Source organism: Podarcis vaucheri, assembly GCF_965113315.1.
Source record: "Podarcis vaucheri genome assembly, chromosome: 7".
NCBI lineage: Eukaryota > Metazoa > Chordata > Lepidosauria > Squamata > Lacertidae > Podarcis > Podarcis vaucheri.
This window is the reverse complement of record NC_138765.1, coordinates 31,949,684-31,971,413: the sequence shown is the minus strand read 5'-3', so window position 1 is coordinate 31,971,413 and position 21,730 is coordinate 31,949,684. Positions and strand designations below refer to the sequence as shown.

The window sequence follows — 21,730 nt, the reverse complement described above, 5'->3', positions numbered from 1 at the left end:
GTGATGGCCAAACTCCAGCTGTTTTGGGACTACAACTGCCATCATCTGTAGCTAACAGGCCCAGTGGTCAGGGATGATTGGAACTGTAGTTCCAAAAACAGCTGGAGGGCCAAGTTTGGCCATCACTGGTCTACACTGACCTTCAGCAGCTCTTCAGGATTTCAGATGGGCACCGTACCTGGAGATGCCAGGGGTTGAATCAAGGAGTGTTTATATGTAAAGCAGATGCTCCACCACTGAACCACAACCCTCCCCCATGGTATTCACGCCCTCTGATATTGGAGGGGTGTGTGTGTGTGTGTATACACACACACATGTATACACTCATGCACAAGTGTACACATACATAGCATTCAATCTCGTGTATAAGTTGAAATCATGATCATCATCCCCGCTGCCCGCCTTTCCCCAGCACACTTTGAGTCGGTCCACCGCAGAGAGTTTTGCCATGTGATTTACCCGTGTCTGTCGACCAAGAAAAGCCGTAAGGAGTTATTTACGCACGTTGGCGCTCCTCTCGTTTAGCGGCCAGAATGCCAGCAGCAGGTAGGTTCCGCCCCCAAATACTCCCACCTTCTTTCCCACTCGCATTCTCTACACGCGAGTTTGGGTCGTGTGAATTGGCCCGGGCAGGCGGCGGCGGTGCGTGTGTGGAGGCGCTATCTACTCTTCCGGAAACTAGTCCAGCACTGGTCTTGGGCCCTCTCTGGCTGCGGACGGAGGAGGTGCCGTGGCGGCGCTGCCTTGCTGTCGTGCTCCCAAGCGGCGGTCCTGTGTGGCTGCAGAGCGCGCCATTCACAGCTCGGCCGCCGAGCTCTCTCCTCCTCCCGCTGCGTGCCAGCAGCACCAGCAGCAGCAGCAGCAACCTTGCCTGCTCTAGGAAGCGGGCAGCCCGTGACGCTTTCCTGCTTCATTGCCTAATGCGATTTCCGTTCTCCAGCAGCTCAGCGGCAAGAGACGCAGACTGAAACACCCCCACCCCTCCCCACTGATTTTCTACAAGGCTCTAGCGGTGAGTGCCGGTTACATGCCTGGTTATAGCAAGCGAGAAAGCTGCGAGGGGCTGGCGCACTGACACACACAGAGCGGCGGGGTGGTGGTGGTGGTTGCAACCAGATCCCCTTCGGTGCCAAAGCTGGGACAAAACTGCATCATATTCCCTGTTTGTTGCTTGTGAAGGGATTTTTGCAGCAGCGACCGTGCCTTTCTGCGCAACCACTTGCGTTTGGCAGGATGCCAGATGGACGCCCCCGCTCCTTTGCTGAATTCGTGTGTCGTAAAGTTAAACAATGTGGGCTCGAGAGAGGATCAGGACCGGTGTGTTTGTGTGTGTAGACAAAACTGCTACAAGCTTAGGAGGTATTTAGGTGCAGGGGTGGAAACTGCCCAGCCTCCCCTTAGACTGTCTATAGCAGGGAGAGGGAAGCTGTACCCCTCCAGATGGGGACTCTGACTCCCATCATCCCTGATCACTGGCAAGGTTTAGGAGCTGGACTCCAGCAACATATGGAGGGCCACAAGTTCCCCATCCTTGTTGAGCAGCAGCTTTTGCCAGTCTGGTGCCCTCCCGATGTAGCTGGACTCCAGCTCCCATCACCATATGGGGCTGGCTGGGGCTGATGGGAGTTGTATATCAACAACATCTGGAGGGTACTAGGTTGGCAAAAACTGCTGTATGGGAATCAGCTGTGCTGCAGCTGAGTAGCAGAGTCTCTCTGTTTATAGGCCTCGTCACCCTCTGTTCAGTCGTTCAGTTTGCCCAGTGTTCATTTTGCAACCTCCAGGCCACCCAAGGCCCCCAAACCTACTGCCTTTCCCTTGTTTGGCCTGTAATCTGCCTAAAGTCATGAAAATGCTTTGGGTTGGTGAACTGAATTGTTTTTACAATGGTGGTGCATGAAGGCAAGCAGGAATATCTCTGCACCCCATCAGCCTGCAGAAGATGCTTTGAGAAACAGGTCACTGGCCACTTAAAAATTGTTACCAGCTCTTGGTCAAAGAGTGGGGAACCTGTGTGTCTCTTGGTGTTGTTGGGCTCCAACTCCTAATGCCCTTGCCAGCATGGCCCGTGGTCAGGGATGATGGGAGTTGTAAGTCAGCAAAAACATTAGAGAGCCATGAGCCCCACCCTGCCCCAGGTGTAGGTGAATTCCATCTCCATTGTCTTTCTGTCTGTCAAAAGTCACAGCCAACAGCCTCTCTTCAAGTCACGTTGTAGGTGTTTTATTTTTTGAAAAAATATATTGCATGTTACTGCCAGGGTTTGCCAAAGTTCCACAGCCTGAGGCAATGACATTGCTGGAGTGCAAATTTAGAAAGAGCAGAGAAAGAAAGAAACCAAATTGTGAGTGTCCTCTGCGGATGTGTGCCTTATCACAGCCTCTCAAAATGGTTTACCACCCAATTGTGACTTGTGGGGTTTCAGCTGAGGGCTGTTTCACACATGGCAGGAGACCAGGAGATGGGGAAGCTGTGGCTCTCCAGATGTTGTTGGGCTCCAGCTCCCATCAGCTCTGACCATTGACCATGTTAGCAGATTGGAGTCCCACAACATCTGGAGGCCATAGGTTCCCTAATTCTTGACATAGGCCAAAAAAAGGCCCTTAGTGATGGAAGCTATGCTTTGCCCACATGGTCAGAGGTATTATGCCTCTGAATACAAGTTGCTGGAAACTGCAAGAAGGGGGAGCACTTTTGTGCTCAAGTCCTGCTTGCAGGTTTTGCACAGGCACCTGGTTGGCCACTGTAAGAAGAAGCTGCTGAACTAGATGGGCCATTGGCCTGATCCAGCAGGCTCTGCTTATGTTCTTACATGGATGTGACCTGCGTGTGGGTTACACATTTTGTTCCTATATTTCTCTCTCTTACTCTCTTTTCCCCAGCTGGGAGGGTGCACAGATGTTCACCATGTGTCAGCCGGAGATGCCCATTAACCCGCTGTTCAATGAGGCAAAGGGGAACTCTCAACTGGACACTGCTTACCTTGGTGGAAGGGACTGTCGGCCAGATACAAACCTCAATTTCATGGGCAAGGAGGCCTATGACACCAATGAGAACTGGAGCCAGTGCACGCCAGGGGAATCGGAGCAGCGAGGAGGGAACAATGAACCTGAGGCATCTGATAACCAAATAGTGCTTATGCAGAGGCAAATTGCAATGAGCCAACCACAGGATGTCCCCCAGGGCTTGAAGTCTGGTGGCGTGTCCTTTGCCTCAGAAGAAGAGGAGGAGGAGGAGGAGGAGGAAGAAGAAGAGGAGGAAGAGGACATCCGCAGACCTCCAGAAGGAGCAGAAGTCAATGACCCAGAGCATGAGAAGGTGGTGACCAAGGAGAGGATAAAAGAAAGGAAGCTGGCCAGCTCCCCTTTAGAAGACAATGGTTATGCCAGCAGTTCCCTAAGCATTGATAGTCCTGACAGTGGGGCAGCCAGTGCTTGGGACATGCTTGCTGTTGCCACTGAAGACTGGAAGGGTCATGGAGAACCATGTTCCACTGCTGAAGCTGAGCCAGAGAACTCTCCTCTTAGTTCTGAGACCCTCTTCCCAGCACTGGCTGAGGCTTTCCGCAATCTTCAGGACAAGAAGAAGTTCAAGGAGCAGGAGAAAGAGAAGCACCATGTCCACTTGGTGATGTATCGTCGCCTGGCTTTGCTCCGCTGGATCCGCAGCCTCCAGCAGAAGGTGGTTGACCAGCAAAACCGGCTGCAGGAGAGCTTTGACACCATCTTGGACAACCGCAAGGAACTCATTCGATGTGTCCAGCAAGGCATGGGTTATGCCAAGAACCCAGCTCAGGCAGAATTGTAAAGGACATGACACGCATTCGCACTTTTATCTTTCTGTGGGCCCTTCAGTCCTTAGCTTGGTCACACAAGTGAGGTGCCTACAGATTTCCATATTTGCATGGGTGGGAGACTTGTGCTTTTTAAAATGTTTGATGTTCCTCCTGTGGTATACCAGAGCATCAGTAGCCCACTGAGCATGGGCATCTTGAGCCCAGCACATGGCCCATATTATTTACAAGTAGATGCAACTTTTCAAGCTTGTTTCACTCTTCATTTTGGTGCATGGCTTCTCTTGGTGAAATGCAAACACAGTGGATAACAAAATGGAATATATGATCCTATGATAAGGTCTCAAGAACATGAATAAAAGCTGGGAAGGACATTGGCATATATGCCTTGAAGCCTGATGTCTGGGACCAGGAGAAAGGAGCTTGAAAGGGGTCAGTTGCCATTGGCCTTTATGCCCTGTGTTGGAGAAAGGAACTTCAATCTGGCTCAAACCATGATACAAGCAGTTTGGAGCAGAATCCTCATGATCCTGAATATCAGGTGATGCAAGACAGCCAATCCTGATGATACTTTGCCTGCTGCAGCTTCTAGATCTGTTGCATTCCCTGAGTCTGAGCTACTTATTTTTCTAAGTGAAGCCAGAAGGCTACCCCACTGTGCTTCCAGGTTGTTTTCCTGCTGCCTGCCTTCTACACCGTCTCCTGGTCATTTTCCTGTCATACAATCATAGAATTCTAGAGTTTCATTTAGTCTAACCCCCCGTAATGCAGGCATCACAGCTAAAGAATCACTGACAGATGGCCATCCAACCTCTGTTTAAAAACCTCCAGTGAAGGACAGTTCACCACATCTGAATCAGTCCGTTCCACTGTTGAACAGCATTTACTGTCAGGAAGTTCTTCCTAATGTTTCGTTGGAATCTCCTTTCTTGTAATTTGAACCTCTGGAGCAGCAAAAACAAGCTTGCTCCACCTTCCTTTTGTGTTTGTCAACTGCAGAAACAGTGGTGTTGGCTCTGTTTCCCATGCAGGTCCAAGCTATCAGTCCTATTCCATTTCCTATTCTGCTTCCAGGTACCTCCAGCATATTCATGCACTGCTGATCCTGCTAGCACTAAAAACAAGGTGCCCGGAACGAAAAAAAAGCATGGAGAGATTTAGAATGATCAGAAAATGTGGCTAGTTCTCATGATTATTTTTCTGCTTTTTATTTTTTATATAACCATTGTTGATTCCGTCCCTGCTGCTGCCCCAGTTAGTGTGGGTTGACTTTGCATGCACAGGATATTGCTTTTGTTCATAGATTACCGGTAGCATGTGTCCCAAAAAAACCCTCACATGCAAACTACCCAAAGTTGTTAAGCTTTCTGATTCTGCGCCAATCCTTGAGGATGTGCTGAACCATTTCAACACGTCTGAATCTACAGGTTCAAATGCATATTTGCATTGCCTGTAAAAACTGCACCTTTTATGGATTTTGATCCTATAAGACAACATTCTTGTGACAGAATACTGGCTTTCTGCTTGCAAGATGTCTTATTTAAGTTTTAAAAGCATTTATATTTTGCATTTCCTCTAGTGGAAATAAGAGCTAAAATACAACCCTGGTGGTCTAGGCTTTTAGGGCTATTGCTCTAAATGTTTTCTCTAAATAAATTAAACCAAATCAATATTTTTGCTTTGCACCAAAAGGAAAGTTGTTCTCAAGAAATATTCTGGACTAATGTCCAGAGGTTCATTATTGTTATGATTGTTGCTGTGTTTTGGGAAGGTGTCAGTCCAGTTGCACAACTGCAAAAGCACGCAGTGTTGAATCTTGTTGGTGAACAATGACTGTCACATGGCTCAAAGCTTATGAAAACTGGGAGTGTGCAGCCAGCTGGAGCGTGTCCAAAGCAGGAGGTTCCTGCCCACCCTGCATGTGTCTGAAGCCAAATGGTTTTTAATAAAACAGGTTGAATACGTCTAGCCTGCTAGAAGAATGGACAAGACACTGTCTCTCCAGCTGCAATCTTTTGTAATGTTTGCAGACCTACCAGTCCCATCTGGTCCAAATGGTGTCAGGTCCAGTACAGTGATCTGGCAAGGAGGGAAGTTGCTTCTTCCTGGCTGTCTTTCCAACTATTATAACTTTTTGGGTCTTGAATATTTTCACTGCTGCTGTCCAATATATTAAGGTTGGGCTTGGTTTTTTTAAAGCTGTCAGGGCTGGAACACCTGTCATCTAGTCAAATATTGCCAGTGGACCAACCTTGGTCAGAAACTCTCAAACATTTTGAGGTGCTAAATATTTGCACTGGCAAAAGAGTTAGGTCTAGTGCAATGGGACTTTCCCCTTTTTCCTCTGCATGCATGCCATCCCCAATTCTGCTCTGAAGGATTGGGGGAAAAACCAGAACTGGTTTTAAGAGGCACCTGCGGTGCTGCAGGGAGGAGATGGGGAGAACATTCTGTTGCACAAGGAGAAGTCCTGCTGAAACATTGTCCTTGTCACTACGTTGAATACAACACTTCATGTTTAAGTGCCCTGTGGTCTGGAAAGTGGGCTCACCTGCATGGACTTTCGTTGCACTTAGAAGTAGCCACCTCCTGCCCCCTTCTCTCTTGAGAGTCTTGGTCCTCTCACATCCCTCCCTGGCTAGCTTCTGCTGCTGGAACATATGCTGTTACCTGTGGCCCTCCAGATGTTGTGTCTAGTGGATAGGGTAACAGGAGCACAGGCTTTCTCTCCCATTACTGTAACTACTTGGGCATCAGTTGGCAATATTGAACTTGAGAACTGCCTAAGGGTTTTGTTTTGTTGCTGTTGTTTTTTAGACTGATGAAAATCCAACTTTAACATGAAAGCATCTCCCATAATTGAACCTGTGAGTTTTTGGACCAAGTCCATAGGGTTGTATCCAACATTAGCCATACTTGGTGGAGACCCAATTGAATAAATGGGCATGACAAACTTAGGTCCATTAATTTCAATAGGTCTATTCTGAATAGAACTTAGTTGGATACAATCCCTAGTCTTTAAGATGCATCCGTGTTTAAAGCTGCTACCCCACTGACCTTTGTTTAAATTATATTCAAGTTTTACTTGTTACATGCAGAGTATTTTTTTGAATGTCATGTGTTTACTTTTAGACTTTAAAAAAATGCACATAGCTCTATTTATAGTATATATATCTATATCTATATATTTTAAACAACTGGTGCCATATCAAGAAACTCAAATCCTTGGGTTGGGTTGAGGTGAGAATGAGTCTCAACTCTGATGTTTTATCAGGCTGAAGAGAATGAAGCTTATGCGTCCAACATCAAAGACAAGAGAGATTTTTATGTGAATTGTATGTTACTGTTGTGTATTTTTTTACAGAATGAATTTATTGCATAGTATAACATATTTATATCAGGAGACTGGATTAGTGGCATGAATTAGCATTACTATCTGGTAGTATTTGTTGTGATTTGCAATCAGTAATGCAAATTAGGAACAATACTGCACGTCACCAAAAGATGAAAGGAAAATTCAGTTCTAATTATGGGCAAAACATTATTATTATTTACTTTTAAACCACCCTTTTACCTACAGGATCCCAGGGTGGTTTACAAAACAGATAAAATACATCACAGAACAATATTTAAATAGCTAAAAACCTAAAAAATAGCTACCGAAACTCAAAAATGACAATGTGATACATTCCATACTGCAAGTGTTTGTTCTGAGCAAAATAATCCACAAGACCATAAAGTGAGAACTTGCTGTTCATTCCCTGGGGAAGGCATTTGAATGTAGCGCTCTAGGACATGCTCATATATGGCCATATTGTGGTGGCTGGAGCACCAGAAAGTTTGCCTCTAATGCTAGAAGCTGCTGGGAGCAGAAGTTGCTTTTTTAAAATGGTATTTCTGCACTGATTAGGATCGCTCTGTTGTGGGTGATGGTCCAGTCAGAAATGATGGAAGATTCTATAGCTATATGACTGCTTTAAACTGATTTAATAGTCATTCCCCTTTTCCAGTTTTTAGGGTATGGTGGGAGGGGTCACGTACAGATCTCTGGGCGCCCTAACAAACTATAATTCCCAGTGTCCATTCCTGGATGCCGCTAAACGGGTAAAAGCTTGCTATGTTTGTGGTGTAGTACAGGCTATTATGCATAAATGGGTGGTTTTTGTATGTGCAATAAGTAAGCATGTGTATTGCTTGTGTGTTATTTTTCATTTAAAATAAAAAGTCCACATGCCTGCTCTTTGGTTGTAGGATGTTGCATATTCTATAAATTGAAAACAGGAAAGTGTGATACTTTTGTAGGAACATGCCTGCTGTACAGAGGTAAAATTCACATTTGCTGCTCAGCCTACTTGGTTGTCTCTGGGCCCACCCACTAAGGGCATGTGGCCCTTAGAAGGGTTTCCAGAAAGGAATGTGGCTCTTGGGCTGAAAATGTTCCCCCATGCCTGATCTGTGTGATCTACTTTAGTTCCAGGATCTAAGGCAACGTGAAACCAGCAATGCAAATTCAAGGGAGACTCAAGTTTATCTTGAAACATAACTGCAGCTAGTTTCACCCTGGGCCTCATGGCAAGCTGATTTTGAAACTGCAGAGTTTCTCAAGCAGTTTGTTATTGGGCAGAGATGGTGGAACCACTTATTTCAGGGGTGGGTAGCCTGTGGCCCTCCAGATGCTGATGGACTCCAACTCCTACCATCAACCACATCCAGCCTGGCCAATAGTCAGGGTGATGGAAATTGCAGTTCAGGAACATCTGGGGAGCCACAGGCTCCCAATCTACTCAAAGGAATAGTCAAAAGACTGGCTGAGTTTTCCCAGTTCCACACAGAATGGGAACAGTTAGAATAATTACCGCCCAGTCAGTCTGACATCAATACCAGGGAAGATTCTGGAGCAGATCATTAAGCAAACAGTCTGTGAGCACCTAGAAAGGAATGCTGTGATCACCAATAGTCAGCATGGATTTCTGAAAAATAAGTTATGTCAGACTAACCTGATCTCGTTTTTTGACAGAATTACAAGCCTGGTAGATGAAGGGAGCGCAGTGGATGTAGCCTACCTTGATTTCAGCAAGGCATTTGACAAGGTGCCCCATGATATTCTTGTAAAGAAGCTGGTAAAATGCGGTCTTGACTATGCTACCACTCAGTGGATTTGTAACTGGCTGACTGACCGAACCCAAAGGGTGCTCATCAATGGTTCCTCTTCATCCTGGAGAAGAGTGACTAGTGGGGTGCCACAGGGTTCTGTCTTGGGCCCGGTCTTATTCAACATCTTTATCAACGACTTGGATGATGGACTCAAGGGCATCCTGATCAAATTTGCAGATGACACCAAACTGGGAGGGGTGGCTAACACCCCAGAGGACAGGATCACACTTCAAAACGACCTTGACAGATTAGAGAACTGGGCAAAAAGAAACAAGATGAATTTTAACAGGGAGAAATGTAAAGTATTGCACTTGGGCAAAAAAAATGAGAGGCACAAATACAAGATGGGGGACACCTGGCTTGAGAGCAGTACATGTGAAAAGGATCTAGGAGTCTTGGTTGGCCACAAACTTGACATGAGTCAACAGTGTGATGCGGCAGCTAAAAAAGCCAATGCAATTCTGGGCTGCATCAATAGGAGTATAGCATCTAGATCAAGGGAAGTAATAGTGCCACTGTATTCTGCGCTGGTCAGACCTCACCTGGAGTACTGTGTCCAGTTCTGGGCACCACAGTTCAAGAAGGACACTGACAAACTGGAACGTGTCCAGAGGAGGGCAACCAAAATGGTCAAAGGCCTGGAAACGATGCCTTATGAGGAACGGCTAAGGGAGCTGGGCATTTTTAGCCTGGAGAAGAGGAGGTTAAGGGGTGATATGATAGCCATGTTCAAATATATAAAAGGATGTCACATAGAGGAGGGAGAAAGGTTGTTTTCTGCTGCTCCAGAGAAGCAGACACGGAGCATTGGATTCAAACTACAAGAAAGAAGATTCCACCTAAACATTAGGAAGAACCTCCTGACAGTAAGAGCTGTTCGACAGTGGAATTTGCTGCCAAGGAGTGTGGTGGAGTCTCCTACTTTGGAGGTCTTTAAGCAGAGGCTTGACAACCATATGTCAGGAGTGCTCTGATGGTGTTTCCTGCTTGGCAGGGGGTTGGACTCGATGGCCCTTGTGGTCTCTTCCAACTCTATGATTCTATGATTCTAGAAGACACCTCTAGGCAGAGTGCAATGACCATCTCAGGCAGCCATCCTGGGGTGCAGGAAGCAGTCAATTTCAACAGTCCCTCTTAAGTCTTTTCTGGCCATTCTGCTCAATTGCCACATGGCACCATTACAGTGTTGGGGTTAAACCACAAGGAGGCATGGCCAAATGTAGTAGAAAGAGATGGAAAGTAGGTCTCCAAGATTTATAGTACTTGTATGAGATTTTGGTTTTCACTGACACCACTGAATGCAGGATTGCGGGGTGGGGAGGTAAAGATACTGATAGAAATCACTCTGAAAATAGGCTACATTTATGCACAGAGCATCAGGAGCAAATTCTTCCCTGGCTTCCAGAGAACAGTGGATACCGTGAGAAACCTTGTTTTTTCTTTAAATGAAACTCTACCCTTGGCAAATTCCAAATATAGATTGTGTGTTTGTTGGCTTTTAGCATCCTTGAATTTCAGCAGACTGAAAAAGAGGAGGAAGAGATGGGAAAACAAGGTGAAGAAAGGTTCAAATGAGTGTTTGAATAGTCTGTTTAATCTCCACAAAGCCTTGGGCAGAGTCACCTTTAAGTCACGGCTCAGGTGTTTATAGGCCCCTTTAGTAAGCTACCCATCTCTCCTTGTTAACTGACAGCCCTGAGGCAGTTTGGGAGAATTTAATCACTTGAGTGCTGCATACCTCTCAGGCCTGGATTTAGAGAAGCCATCCCGGTTTCTGATTTGATCCCGGAATGTCCCACTTTTCCTTAGGACGTCCCTATTTTCATTGGAGAAATGTTGGAGGGAATGCTTTTTATGGCGGTCCATTGTTTGTTACCCTGTTCTTGTATTGTTATAGTTTATTGTCAGGCAGTTTTTATTGGGGATTCCAAGCTGCTCTGTGAGCGAAGTTCCTCAAAAAGTGAGGGTGTACACTTTAAAATGATAAAACAGAACAGAACATGCTTCGCCGCCCCCCAAAAATCGAGATTTTGAAGTAAGGTAAGTTATAGGAAAATGCACAGGAAAGTTTGGAATAATGCTTGCTTGTATAACTTCCCTGCAAACATATCAGGATGAATGCTCAATAAACAGGTCATCTGGAAGTGACCAGGGTAAGAATGGTTATTCCTCAGGAAATTCTTTATTTATTTTTAGCCATGAGGTAAGTACGCCTGTACAGCCAGAACATAGGCCATAAAAAACTTAATGAATTGAACTATTTCTCAGACAAGCACTCCCGGCCGTGGAGTTGTTTCACTTAAATCACTAATAGAGAATTTTGCAAGCCAAATCAGTTGGGATGTGTCATCCTCGCTCTTGTCTTCTTTGCTGCCACAAAATGGCCTAGGGTGCTTTTCTGTGTCATGGTGGCTATATTTAGGTTCCCTGAGACAGGCTGTGGAGCAAAAGACAAATTTACAGTGCAACCCTATACATGTCTACCCAGAACTAAGGCCCATAATGTTCAGTGGGGCTTGCTCCCAGGTATATGGGTGTAGGATTTCAGCCTATAACTGGTATTTAGAAGCTCTCTAAATGGCTTAGTGCTTTTGTTTTGATGCAGCCTGCAGAGTTGCAACTGGGGCCTTGGCAGCATTCATGAGGCATTGAGGGGATACTCCTCAGAGAGGAAGGCAGACATTTTGTGAGGAGTTGGGAGCATTCTCTTCAGAGACCGAGGCAGCCATTTTACGAGGTTTTGAGGGGGGTGTTCTTCAGAGGGGGAGACGGACTTTCTTGTCTGACCTAGGGCTGCCCATATTTACATATGCACAGGCCCAATGACTGTGTCCCTTTGCAGGTTTATCCTGGAGGGTACACCTTACTTTTGTGTGAGTCATACATGTCTAATGTACAAGAATATGCCTTGTAGACATGTTATTTCTATGTGCCTAGTATAGTAAAACATTGGTTCTTTTCCTCCTGCATTCTGGGAATTATTTCTATCTTCTCTTTGCTTCTAAAACAGACTATAAGGCCTGTTTATAATCAATCACGCTTCTCTCCCTCTCTTTCACGCACAAGGCTAAAGGTCTGTGCCTGGCACAGATCTTTCTGTATAGCATTCCTTACATACCACACTTTTTCTCTTTTAGTTCACCTTTAGTTCACAATGATGTGTAAATCACAATGATGTGTTAATCCTCAATGTATAATTAATTGTGTGAGTTTATATAACAATCTAAACATTAGTAAACACCTTCGTTATAACATTATCAATCTTAGTCATAGGTGGATTAAGAGCTTATATGCCTGTCTAAATACAGCTCTAACATTCTGTCTTTCATGTGCCAAAGATCTATGGAGCTATGTAAGCCCGCCTTACATACAAATGAGCCAATAGGATTTCAGTTTCTTTGTCTTGTATTGAGCCAATCAGCCACTGGCACATTCGTGGCCATGCTTTTTGTAACTTTGAATAAAAGGAGATGCTGTGAGGCTAGAGGAAAAAGAATCTCTCTCTCTCTCACTTTCATCTGGCACACACGCAAGCTCTCAGAAAGAAAACATCTCGTTGTCTGTCTTTATTCATCTCTACAAACCCCCAAAATCCACATCTGGTGACCCCGACGTGATCCTGAAGAAGGGTAAGTAATCAGATCCCAATAGAGATCCCTTTAGAGCCAAAAGCATTCCTCATACTAACCCGACTGGGAAAAAGTCTAAAGCGCTTAATTCGTTAGTATGGGAGGGGATTTAAGTAAGGTGCAAAAGGCTCACGCGAAAGAGCTTCTTTCGTTAGTAAGACAGACAATAGACAAAGTTCAAATTTCTCTAAAAGAGATTGAACAGCTACTGCAGGAAATAAATCATCAATGTCCTTTTTATCAAGCAGAAGGCTCATTGCAAATTAGCACATGGGAGAAGATCGGCAAAATTTTATTTTCCGAGCCACGTGCTCCAATCAGCTGCCTACTCACATGGCAAAAGTGTGCTAACGCCATAGCAAAATTAGAACAATCTTCTCTTTCAATTTCTCCATTGCTGGCAACTGCAGAAACCTCCCCCCCCGCCATACCCTCTGATTTTGCCCCCTTTGTCTCCTTCATCACCTAGCCGAAATCCCCCTCCCTTTTCTCCTTCCCTTGCTCCTGAACCGTCTCAGTTTACAAATTCCCCCCCAATCCCCCCTCACCCCCCTTCTCTGCCTGAACAAGCAAATCAGCATGCCTTTGTCCCTTCCTCTTTGTCTCTAGACCATGCTGCTTTGCCAAAACAATATGGAGCCGTCCGTGCTGGGCTTTTACAGGCTAAGCAAGATGGGCTTTTTTCATTGGAAGAAACAGCTGCATGGGCTGGTGAAATGCCATTAATTTTTCCTCTCACATATCAAAATGCTCCTGGAGGTCAGCAATTACAAGTTTATCATGAAAAATTGCCTTATGCTGTCATGAAAGATCTCAGGAAAGCCATTAGTGATTCAGGTCTTAAATCTTCTTATGTAATGGGTATTATAGAGGGCATTTCTACCTCTTATACAATGATTCCGAGTGACTGGAAAGATTTGATGAGGATGATGTTATCTCCAGCGCAATTTTTAGTTTTTGAAAATGAATTTAAACATGCCGCCATAGCTCTGGCTGATCCAACGCATACAGCAAGCCAGCTTTTCGGCGCTCCTCCATTTGAGACCCTGGCTGCCCAAGCCATGTTGTCATCTTCACACTTTCAGCGCACTGCAACTTGCGTGCAGCGTGCATTTCGTAAAATTCCTGTCTCAGGACAGCCACTGAGTTCCTTTGTAAATGTTAAACAGCAGAATACAGAGTCATACCATCAATTTGTGGATAGACTGAAGGAATCTATCTGTAGACAGATAGATAATGAAACGGCTCAGAATGAGTTGCTAAAAAAATTGGCTTATGAGAACTCTAACACGGACTGTAAAAAAATGCTGCAATCAATCATAAGCCGTTCAACATATTCCCTTGCAGATTTGATAAAAGCGTGTTCGGAAGTAGGGAGTCAATCTCATACAATATCTTTGTTTGCCAATGCACTTCAGGCTTCCGTGAGACAAACAGGCAACTGTTATAATTGTCACCGTCCTGGTCATTTTGCAAAGCAGTGCAAGGCCCAAGGTGGGACTGCACAGAATAATAATAATGCAAATACCACGACCAGACCTTCCAAAAAATGTCCAAAGTGTGGGAAAGGCTATCATTGGGCAAATCAATGTAGGTCTCAGGGAAACTTCACTGGGCCCAGTCTCTCGGGCCCCAAAGAATAGAGAGATGTCAGCCTTTGGTTTCTGCTGCTGCAAAAGTTACTAAAAATATGCCTTCTGAATTTGCCATTGATTTGATTAATCAAGAGACCAAAAACACTGCATTGCCTGGTGAAATCATAATCATGGCCAGCCAAATGGCAGGTCCACTTCCTCCTAATATCACAGGTTTAATTTTACCTAAATTTTCTGCTGCAAAACAAGGCATTCATGTCATCCCAGGTGCCTTGCCTCCTGACTATGTGGGCACAATCATGGTTCAATTTTGGAGCCATATGCCCATGCAGTTAACAAAGGGTGAATCTTTTGCCCATTTGGTGATGCTGCCTTCACCACCTGATGTTGTTTGTGCTATTGACACTAATCTGCACAAGCTCTCTTTATCTTTTTCCCCACAGCTTCTAGCTGTGACCCAACGTATTGGAAGAGAGAAACTCCTTCGTAAGTATAAAATCAATGGAAAAATATTAGAGGGTCTGATAGACACTGGTGCGGATGTTTCGGTCATTTCCAGTAATTTTTGGGAACAAACTTGGCCGCTTGAAACTTCTCCTGAAGTGTGGGGCGTGGGAGGTAATCAGGCTTCTTGCAAAAGCGCACAGTGGCTGCCTGTCTCTTTGCCTGATAGCTCTGAAGTTATTGCATATATTCAGCCCTGTGTGCTCAAAATTCATCTTAATTTGTGGGGAAGAGATTTGTTGCAACAATTACAAGCAACCATTCAAATAAATGAGTAAGTTTGTGCTTCCACTTACTTGGAAGTCCACTGATCCTATATGGATTCCGCAATGGCCTCTTACTACAGAGAAATTGATTGCTTTGAGACAATTGGTCGATCAGCAATTATTAGCTGACCATATAGAACCTTCTGTCAGCCCTTTCAATAGCCCAGTTTTCGTAATTAAGAAGAAAAATGGAAAATATAGATTTTTGCACGATCTGAGGTCCATAAATAGCATCATTGAACCCATGGGGCCTTTGCAATGTGGTATGCCTAATCCAAATATGATTCCACATTCATATCAATTGGCTATAATAGATCTGCAGGATTGCTTCTTCTCTATTCCCCTGCATGAAAAGGATCGCAAATTTTTTGCATTTACAATTCCAGAATTAAATAATAGTAGACCATCTAAAAGATACCACTGGAAGGTTTTGCCCCAAGGCATGATAAATTCCCCCACTATGTGCCAATATTTTGTGGATAAGGCACTTCAATCCTTTCGTCTTAAGTACCCACATCTTAAGATTCAGCATTATACGGACGATATACTTTTCTATGCACCAGTCCTTCCCCCTAATTGGAAACATGATTTAATAACCAGTTTGTCTTTGTATGGTTTAAAAATAGCTCCAGAGAAGGTTCAGGAATCTCCCCCCTTTCAGTATCTAGGACATAAAATGATAGCTAGTTACTCTATTCCAATAATCCCAGAACTTCATGTTTCAAAAACAATGAAATATGTACAACTGCAACAATTGCTGGGAAATATTAATTGGATAAGGCCTTATTTTAAAATCCCTCTTGAAGTGCTAAGGCCACTGTTTTCAGCCTTAAAAGGCCATCAATCTCCAGGTGAGCAAATCACCTTGAACTCTGATCAACTCAAAACTGTTGCACAGTTGAAAGCACTCATGCGTATTCATTGGGTGGATCGAGCGATTCCTAATGTTATGCCTGATTTGGTCATAATGACGGATTCTGTACAACCTTTTGCTGCAATTATTCAGAAAGGTCCATCAAAAGTTCATATACTAGAATGGCTTTATTTACATCATGCACCAAGAAACACAGTAAACCCTTTAGTGGATCTCCTTGCTCAGCTCATTAGCAAGGGACGACGACGTTGTAAGCATCTTTTTGGTGTTGATTGTAATCAAATTATTGTCCCTATGCCTTTAGAACAATGGGAAACAGCTCTCTCCACGAGCATGGATTTACAGTGTGCGTTCGCTGATTTTGTGGGTCAGGTGGATTGTCATATTCCACCCGATACGCGCCTGCAAATGAGCAAGCAATTCCCTATGTCTTTCTCTTCTATCATTTCCCCTGTTCCTTTGAATGCCCTGACTGTTTTCACTGACGGGGCTCCTTCTAGAGGAGTTGTTGCTTGGCAACAGAATGAGGAGTGGCATAGCCTGTACACTCTCCCACAAAAGTCTGCTCAGCGTTCTGAACTTGCAGCTGCTGTAAAAGCTCTGCATCATTTTTCTTTACAACCAATTAACTTGATTGTTGACAGTTTGTATGTTTCAAACGTCATAAGCAGAATGCAAGGCAGTTATGTAAGTCCTTTATTAGATGATAACTTGTTGAGTCTCTTCCTGTCTTTGCAACTGCTTCTTTCTAATCGTTCTCACCCACTCTTTGTAGTGCACATTCGCTCTCACCAACCTTTTCCAGGTTTCATTTCAGATGGAAATGCAAAAGCAGATTCTTTGCTAAAGATTTTGCCTGTCTCTCCTATAGAAAGTCATGCTTTTCATCATCAAAATGCAAAAGCCCTTAGCCGCCAATTTCAAATTTCATTGGAAGAGGCGCGTGCAATTATTCAGCAGTGTCCTCAATGCTCCAATCAGATTGGCCATCCCAGCCCTGGTGTTAATCCCCGTGGACTGGAAGCCAATCAATTGTGGCAAATGGATGTAACCCATTTTGCCCCTTTCTCACCCTGGAAGTTTTTGCATGTCTGTATTGACACATTCTCAGGCTTCCTTTGGGTTACGCCTCAAAGAGGAGAGCAAGTAAAACATGTTTGCAATCATCTTGTTCGTGCAATGTCAGTTATGGGCAAGCCTCATTCTATAAAAACTGACAATGCCCCAGCGTATTGTGCAAAAGGCTTTGCTAAATTTTGTGAAACTTGGGATATTCATCATCTGTTTGGCATCCCTTATAATTCTCAAGGTCAAGCTATAGTTGAACGCTCTCATCGTACCCTGAAAACTGCACTGATCAGGCAGGAAAAGAAAGCAGGCATTCCAAACTCACTTTCAGAAAAGGAAAGTTGGTTGTCAAGTGTACTCTTTACTCTTAATCATTTGAATATCTCCATACAGGATCACCAATCTTACACACGTCTTCAAAAGCATTTCCAGCAAAAGGAAATTCTTCCAGCTCCACTGGTGCGCTATAAAATTCTACCCTCCAATGAGTGGAGTGAACCAGTGAAATTGATTACATGGGGTAAGGGTTACGCTGCAGTTTCTACTCCACAGGGTGCTCGGTGGGTTCCTGCACGTTGTATCCGGCTGCACCATGGCGTGGCGACAGGTTCTTCCGGATCCATTGCCTCAATTCAACCACCAACTCCAGATCACCCGCGATGTGACGTCCAGCCCCCCCAGGACTCGTAAGCGGGGACATCGCAATCCCCCAGTGACGTGGGGCCAAATAAAATCGCTCTCTCTACAAGCTGAACAGTATAGGAGAGAACAGCAGCTGGAAGCAAGCCCTACTAACCAGCTTCTATCCCTCATTGCTTGTCTTAATATGAATTCCATGATAATTCTCATTTTCAGTATTTTAATTTTGCCTCTCTCTACTTCAGCTCTTCCTACTGGTGATTCCACATCGTTAAATGTATGGGAATCGTTTGCAAGAACGCTCAATGTCTCAGCATTTTGCCTTACTCAGCAAGTAGCCATTGGTGATATCCTTGGCTCTTGTCTCATTCCAGTTTGCCATGATCCTCATGACATACAGAATGATACTTGGTTTTTCTCATTCCTACCTCAAAATGATTCACTTCGTACCCTTGGATATAAAGGTTATCATAATTGGGGCACGCAAGTGCATAAACGCCCACCTTTAGCTATTGATTTGACAACACCATATGTGGCCTCTTATAATGCTACTTGTGCACGTATGGTCAACTGTACGAAACAAAACTGCGTGAAAATGGGCAAAAATAACTTTAATTGCTCTGATTATGTAAATATTTCTTATATATATAAGTACACAGAACTGCCAGCAGGCTGGTTTTGGTCCTGCCCAGGTTACACTTTCAATTACATTCCGGCAAACATTAGTCACGGCACACCTTGTTGTTTAAGCCGTCTGTCTATCATATTGCCTGGAAAACATCATTTCTCTTACTCTAGACATCAGCGTAGTGTTGAATTGTCTGATGACTGTGATGATCTTGTCTCTCTCCCTAGCAGGTCTGAATACATCTCTTTAGCTGTCTCTCTCTTAGGTGTTCCAGGTTTGGCTGTACGTAATAGCGCAAATATTAATTCCTTAGCTTGCTCTGCAGCAAAATCCCTGAACTATACCTCTCAGGCGCTTCATCTTCTCAACACAGAGCAAGCCGAACTTCGCAACGGTTTATTAAGGTCGAAATCTACTTTGGACTACCTACTCATGGTACATCATTATGGTTGCGAACAATTCAAGGAAATGTGCTGTTTTAACATCACTGACAATTCTAAGGCCGTTCAAAGGCAAATTTCTCATTTGCAAAATCTCACTCATCACATTAAAAAGGATATCGGATTTTCCGGACTCTGGGATTCCTTTTCCTTGTGGTCTATGGCGTGGCTCCCTAATCTCGATTGGCTACGCAATGCCTTTTTTTATGTAATTATTATTGTATGTATATTAATTTTGTTTTGTTGCTTTCTCCAATGCATTCCTAGCCTTACAAATCTTTTTTCTCGCCTTCTCTCTCCTCCACCACCACCTAGCGCGCTCCTTGCAGCCTATTATGCGAAATGGCAACGCCACCAGTAAGAAAAAACAAAAATAAAAGGGGAGATGTGGGTAGGATTATTTTGAGATTCGTTGGCACACCACTAATCTTGAAGTACTTTTGCCCCATCAAGCCTAGCAGTATTATTTCCGGCATTTGATGGCAAACCACTAATCCGGAAGTATTGTTGCTTTATTCACCTAGTTGCCTTACCTCGCAAAGAAGAAAAAAAAGGAGGAGATGTAGACATGTTATTTCTATGTGCCTAGTATAGTAAAACATTGGTTCTTTTCCTCCTGCATTCTGGGAATTATTTCTATCTTCTCTTTGCTTCTAAAACAGACTATAAGGCCTGTTTATAATCAATCACGCTTCTCTCCCTCTCTTTCACGCACAAGGCTAAAGGTCTGTGCCTGGCACAGATCTTTCTGTATAGCATTCCTTACATACCACACTTTTTCTCTTTTAGTTCACCTTTAGTTCACAATGATGTGTAAATCACAATGATGTGTTAATCCTCAATGTATAATTAATTGTGTGAGTTTATATAACAATCTAAACATTAGTAAACACCTTCGTTATAACATTATCAATCTTAGTCATAGGTGGATTAAGAGCTTATATGCCTGTCTAAATACAGCTCTAACATTCTGTCTTTCATGTGCCAAAGATCTATGGAGCTATGTAAGCCCGCCTTACATACAAATGAGCCAATAGGATTTCAGTTTCTTTGTCTTGTATTGAGCCAATCAGCCACTGGCACATTCGTGGCCATGCTTTTTGTAACTTTGAATAAAAGGAGATGCTGTGAGGCTAGAGGAAAAAGAATCTCTCTCTCTCTCACTTTCATCTGGCACACACGCAAGCTCTCAGAAAGAAAACATCTCGTTGTCTGTCTTTATTCATCTCTACAAACCCCCAAAATCCACAATGCCTCCCTCACCTTTTTGGCCCACAAGGAGTACCAAGTTGAATTAGTTATTGGAGGATATTCCTTTGCTCTGTTTTCTGGAGAGGACATAATCTTTCTACCGTGGCATCCTGAGAAAGGACACAAAGCAGCCTATTCTGTTCATATCCTCATACCAACAACTGAAGGGTAGGGGCATCTACCTGCGTCATCATGGGCAAATGGAGAATGCTCAGCTTGCTCCATTCCTCCCACTGACAGAAACTTCAAGAACCAACCCTTTTGAAAGTGTGTGCTGAATGGATTATAGAACCTGTGGGGTATCTACATACGTATACATCCTCCCAAGAAAAGATGAAACGAGAGCGAAAAGGGGGCACAATTTTGCAAAATATTTACACAAGCTGATTTATATGTATAGGTACAGATTTAAAAATTTCTGTAATTTAACCAGAAATATAATCCCTCTCACCCTAGTAGTGGAGATTGTGGACAGACAGGTAACCTGTGTACCTGCTCAGTATGTTGTCCAGGTTTTAATGGGCTCCTCCTGCTTCCTTAGGGTTCATATTGAAACAGAACTTGGACTGGACAGCCATTCAACTAGAGCAGGGACGGGAAACTGAGTCCACATACTGGGCCAGATTATTACCTTCCCCTCAGCCCCCGCAATTCAAATTTGACAGGTCGGTATGGCCGCCACCTGTCAATCACTTGCCATCACTTATACGTTGAGCCTGGAAGGATGAATACCCTCTATCCATTATGCAATGGTCTGAGGGCTACATGGCCCTGGCTACATTTGAACATAGTTCAGGTAGATGTCAATTTTGTGTGGCTGACATACATACATATACTGATGGTTATTGTATCTGTAATGTGAACTGATAGTGGGTTTTTGTTGCTGTTGGCATTACTTTTATATTATTTCCCCCCCCTTCTTCCTGCTTTCTTTTGTATGTTAAATTTACAAATAAAGTAGTAGTAGTAGTAGTAATATCTCTTCACATTACAATGACATCAGGTCACTTATTTCTGCCCCCACCCCACGGTTTGATACCAGACTGTGGGCAAAGGCACAGTCTGCAAACCGCTGACAATCGGCTGATTGTCAGGTCTCGTGAAGCTAGCGGCACAGCGCTTCAAATGGGGCTTTACCGTCTTCATCCTTTCCCTTTGCCAGTAGCAGTAGTGACACTGCTGACATATGGGTGCTCTCCATCCTGGAAAGGGAACTAACGTGTTGAAAATCAATGGCCGCAGGCTGTCTCTCAGATTCATCCCTGAATCTGAGGTGTGATGAACAATACAAGCCTACCTTACAGACCTGTTGTAATGAGGTAATGCATAAACAACCGCCTTGTGGTAGCTTAAAGATTTGGACACATGAAATGAATAATAATAATTCTTATTATTATTTCCAGAGGGGTGGCCATGCTAGCTGTTATTATTACAATAATGGTGTTATTATAATATATGTTATAATGATGATTATTGTCATTGGTGTCTAAGGCTTGCAGTAATGACCCCGTTTGCAAAGCTCATTTCTACTCTTGTTCCTTTCTTGGCAGCATCATAATGGGCAAGACTCTGAGTTCTTAACTAAGATGCAGCATCTGATGCAAACACAGTATGAGCCTCCTGTAATGATCCCATTTGAAATGCCATCACGTGCACAGAAACTACCCTTCAGGGAAGAATATTAAGCAAGAGCAACTCAGTTGGAAATTCAGATTATATTCTGTGTGTTTTCCTTGTTTTTACATTCTGATGATAAGAAGAGCCTTTAGAAAAAAGTGGCCTTTTTCACTACACCGTTGCTCAAAAAGAACAAAGCAATAGAAAGGCTTTGCATTCTCAACTTCTGCTTTGGTTACGTACACACAATACATGTAAAGCACCCCTGAAGA

The 21,730-nt window shown here is 43.9% G+C and overlaps 1 protein-coding gene across 1 annotated transcript; it reads left to right on the top strand.

Moving 5' to 3' along the window:
• The first annotated feature begins 847 nt into the window (after window positions 1-847).
• Window positions 848-8,033, top strand: LOC309536702 (UPF0500 protein C1orf216 homolog). Its single transcript, XM_082230901.1, has 2 exons — window positions 848-1,012; window positions 2,883-8,033. Exon 2 carries the CDS (start codon window positions 2,899-2,901, stop codon window positions 3,805-3,807), a length of 909 nt encoding a protein of 302 aa, XP_082087027.1. The 5' UTR covers window positions 848-1,012; window positions 2,883-2,898; the 3' UTR covers window positions 3,808-8,033.
• The last annotated feature ends 13,697 nt before the right edge of the window (window positions 8,034-21,730 follow it).

What these genes read in the sequence shown, in the direction of transcription:
- LOC309536702 (XM_082230901.1), top strand. Translation starts at nt 2,899, where the DNA reads ATGTTCACCATGTGTCAGCCGGAGATGCCCATTAACCCGCTGTTCAAT.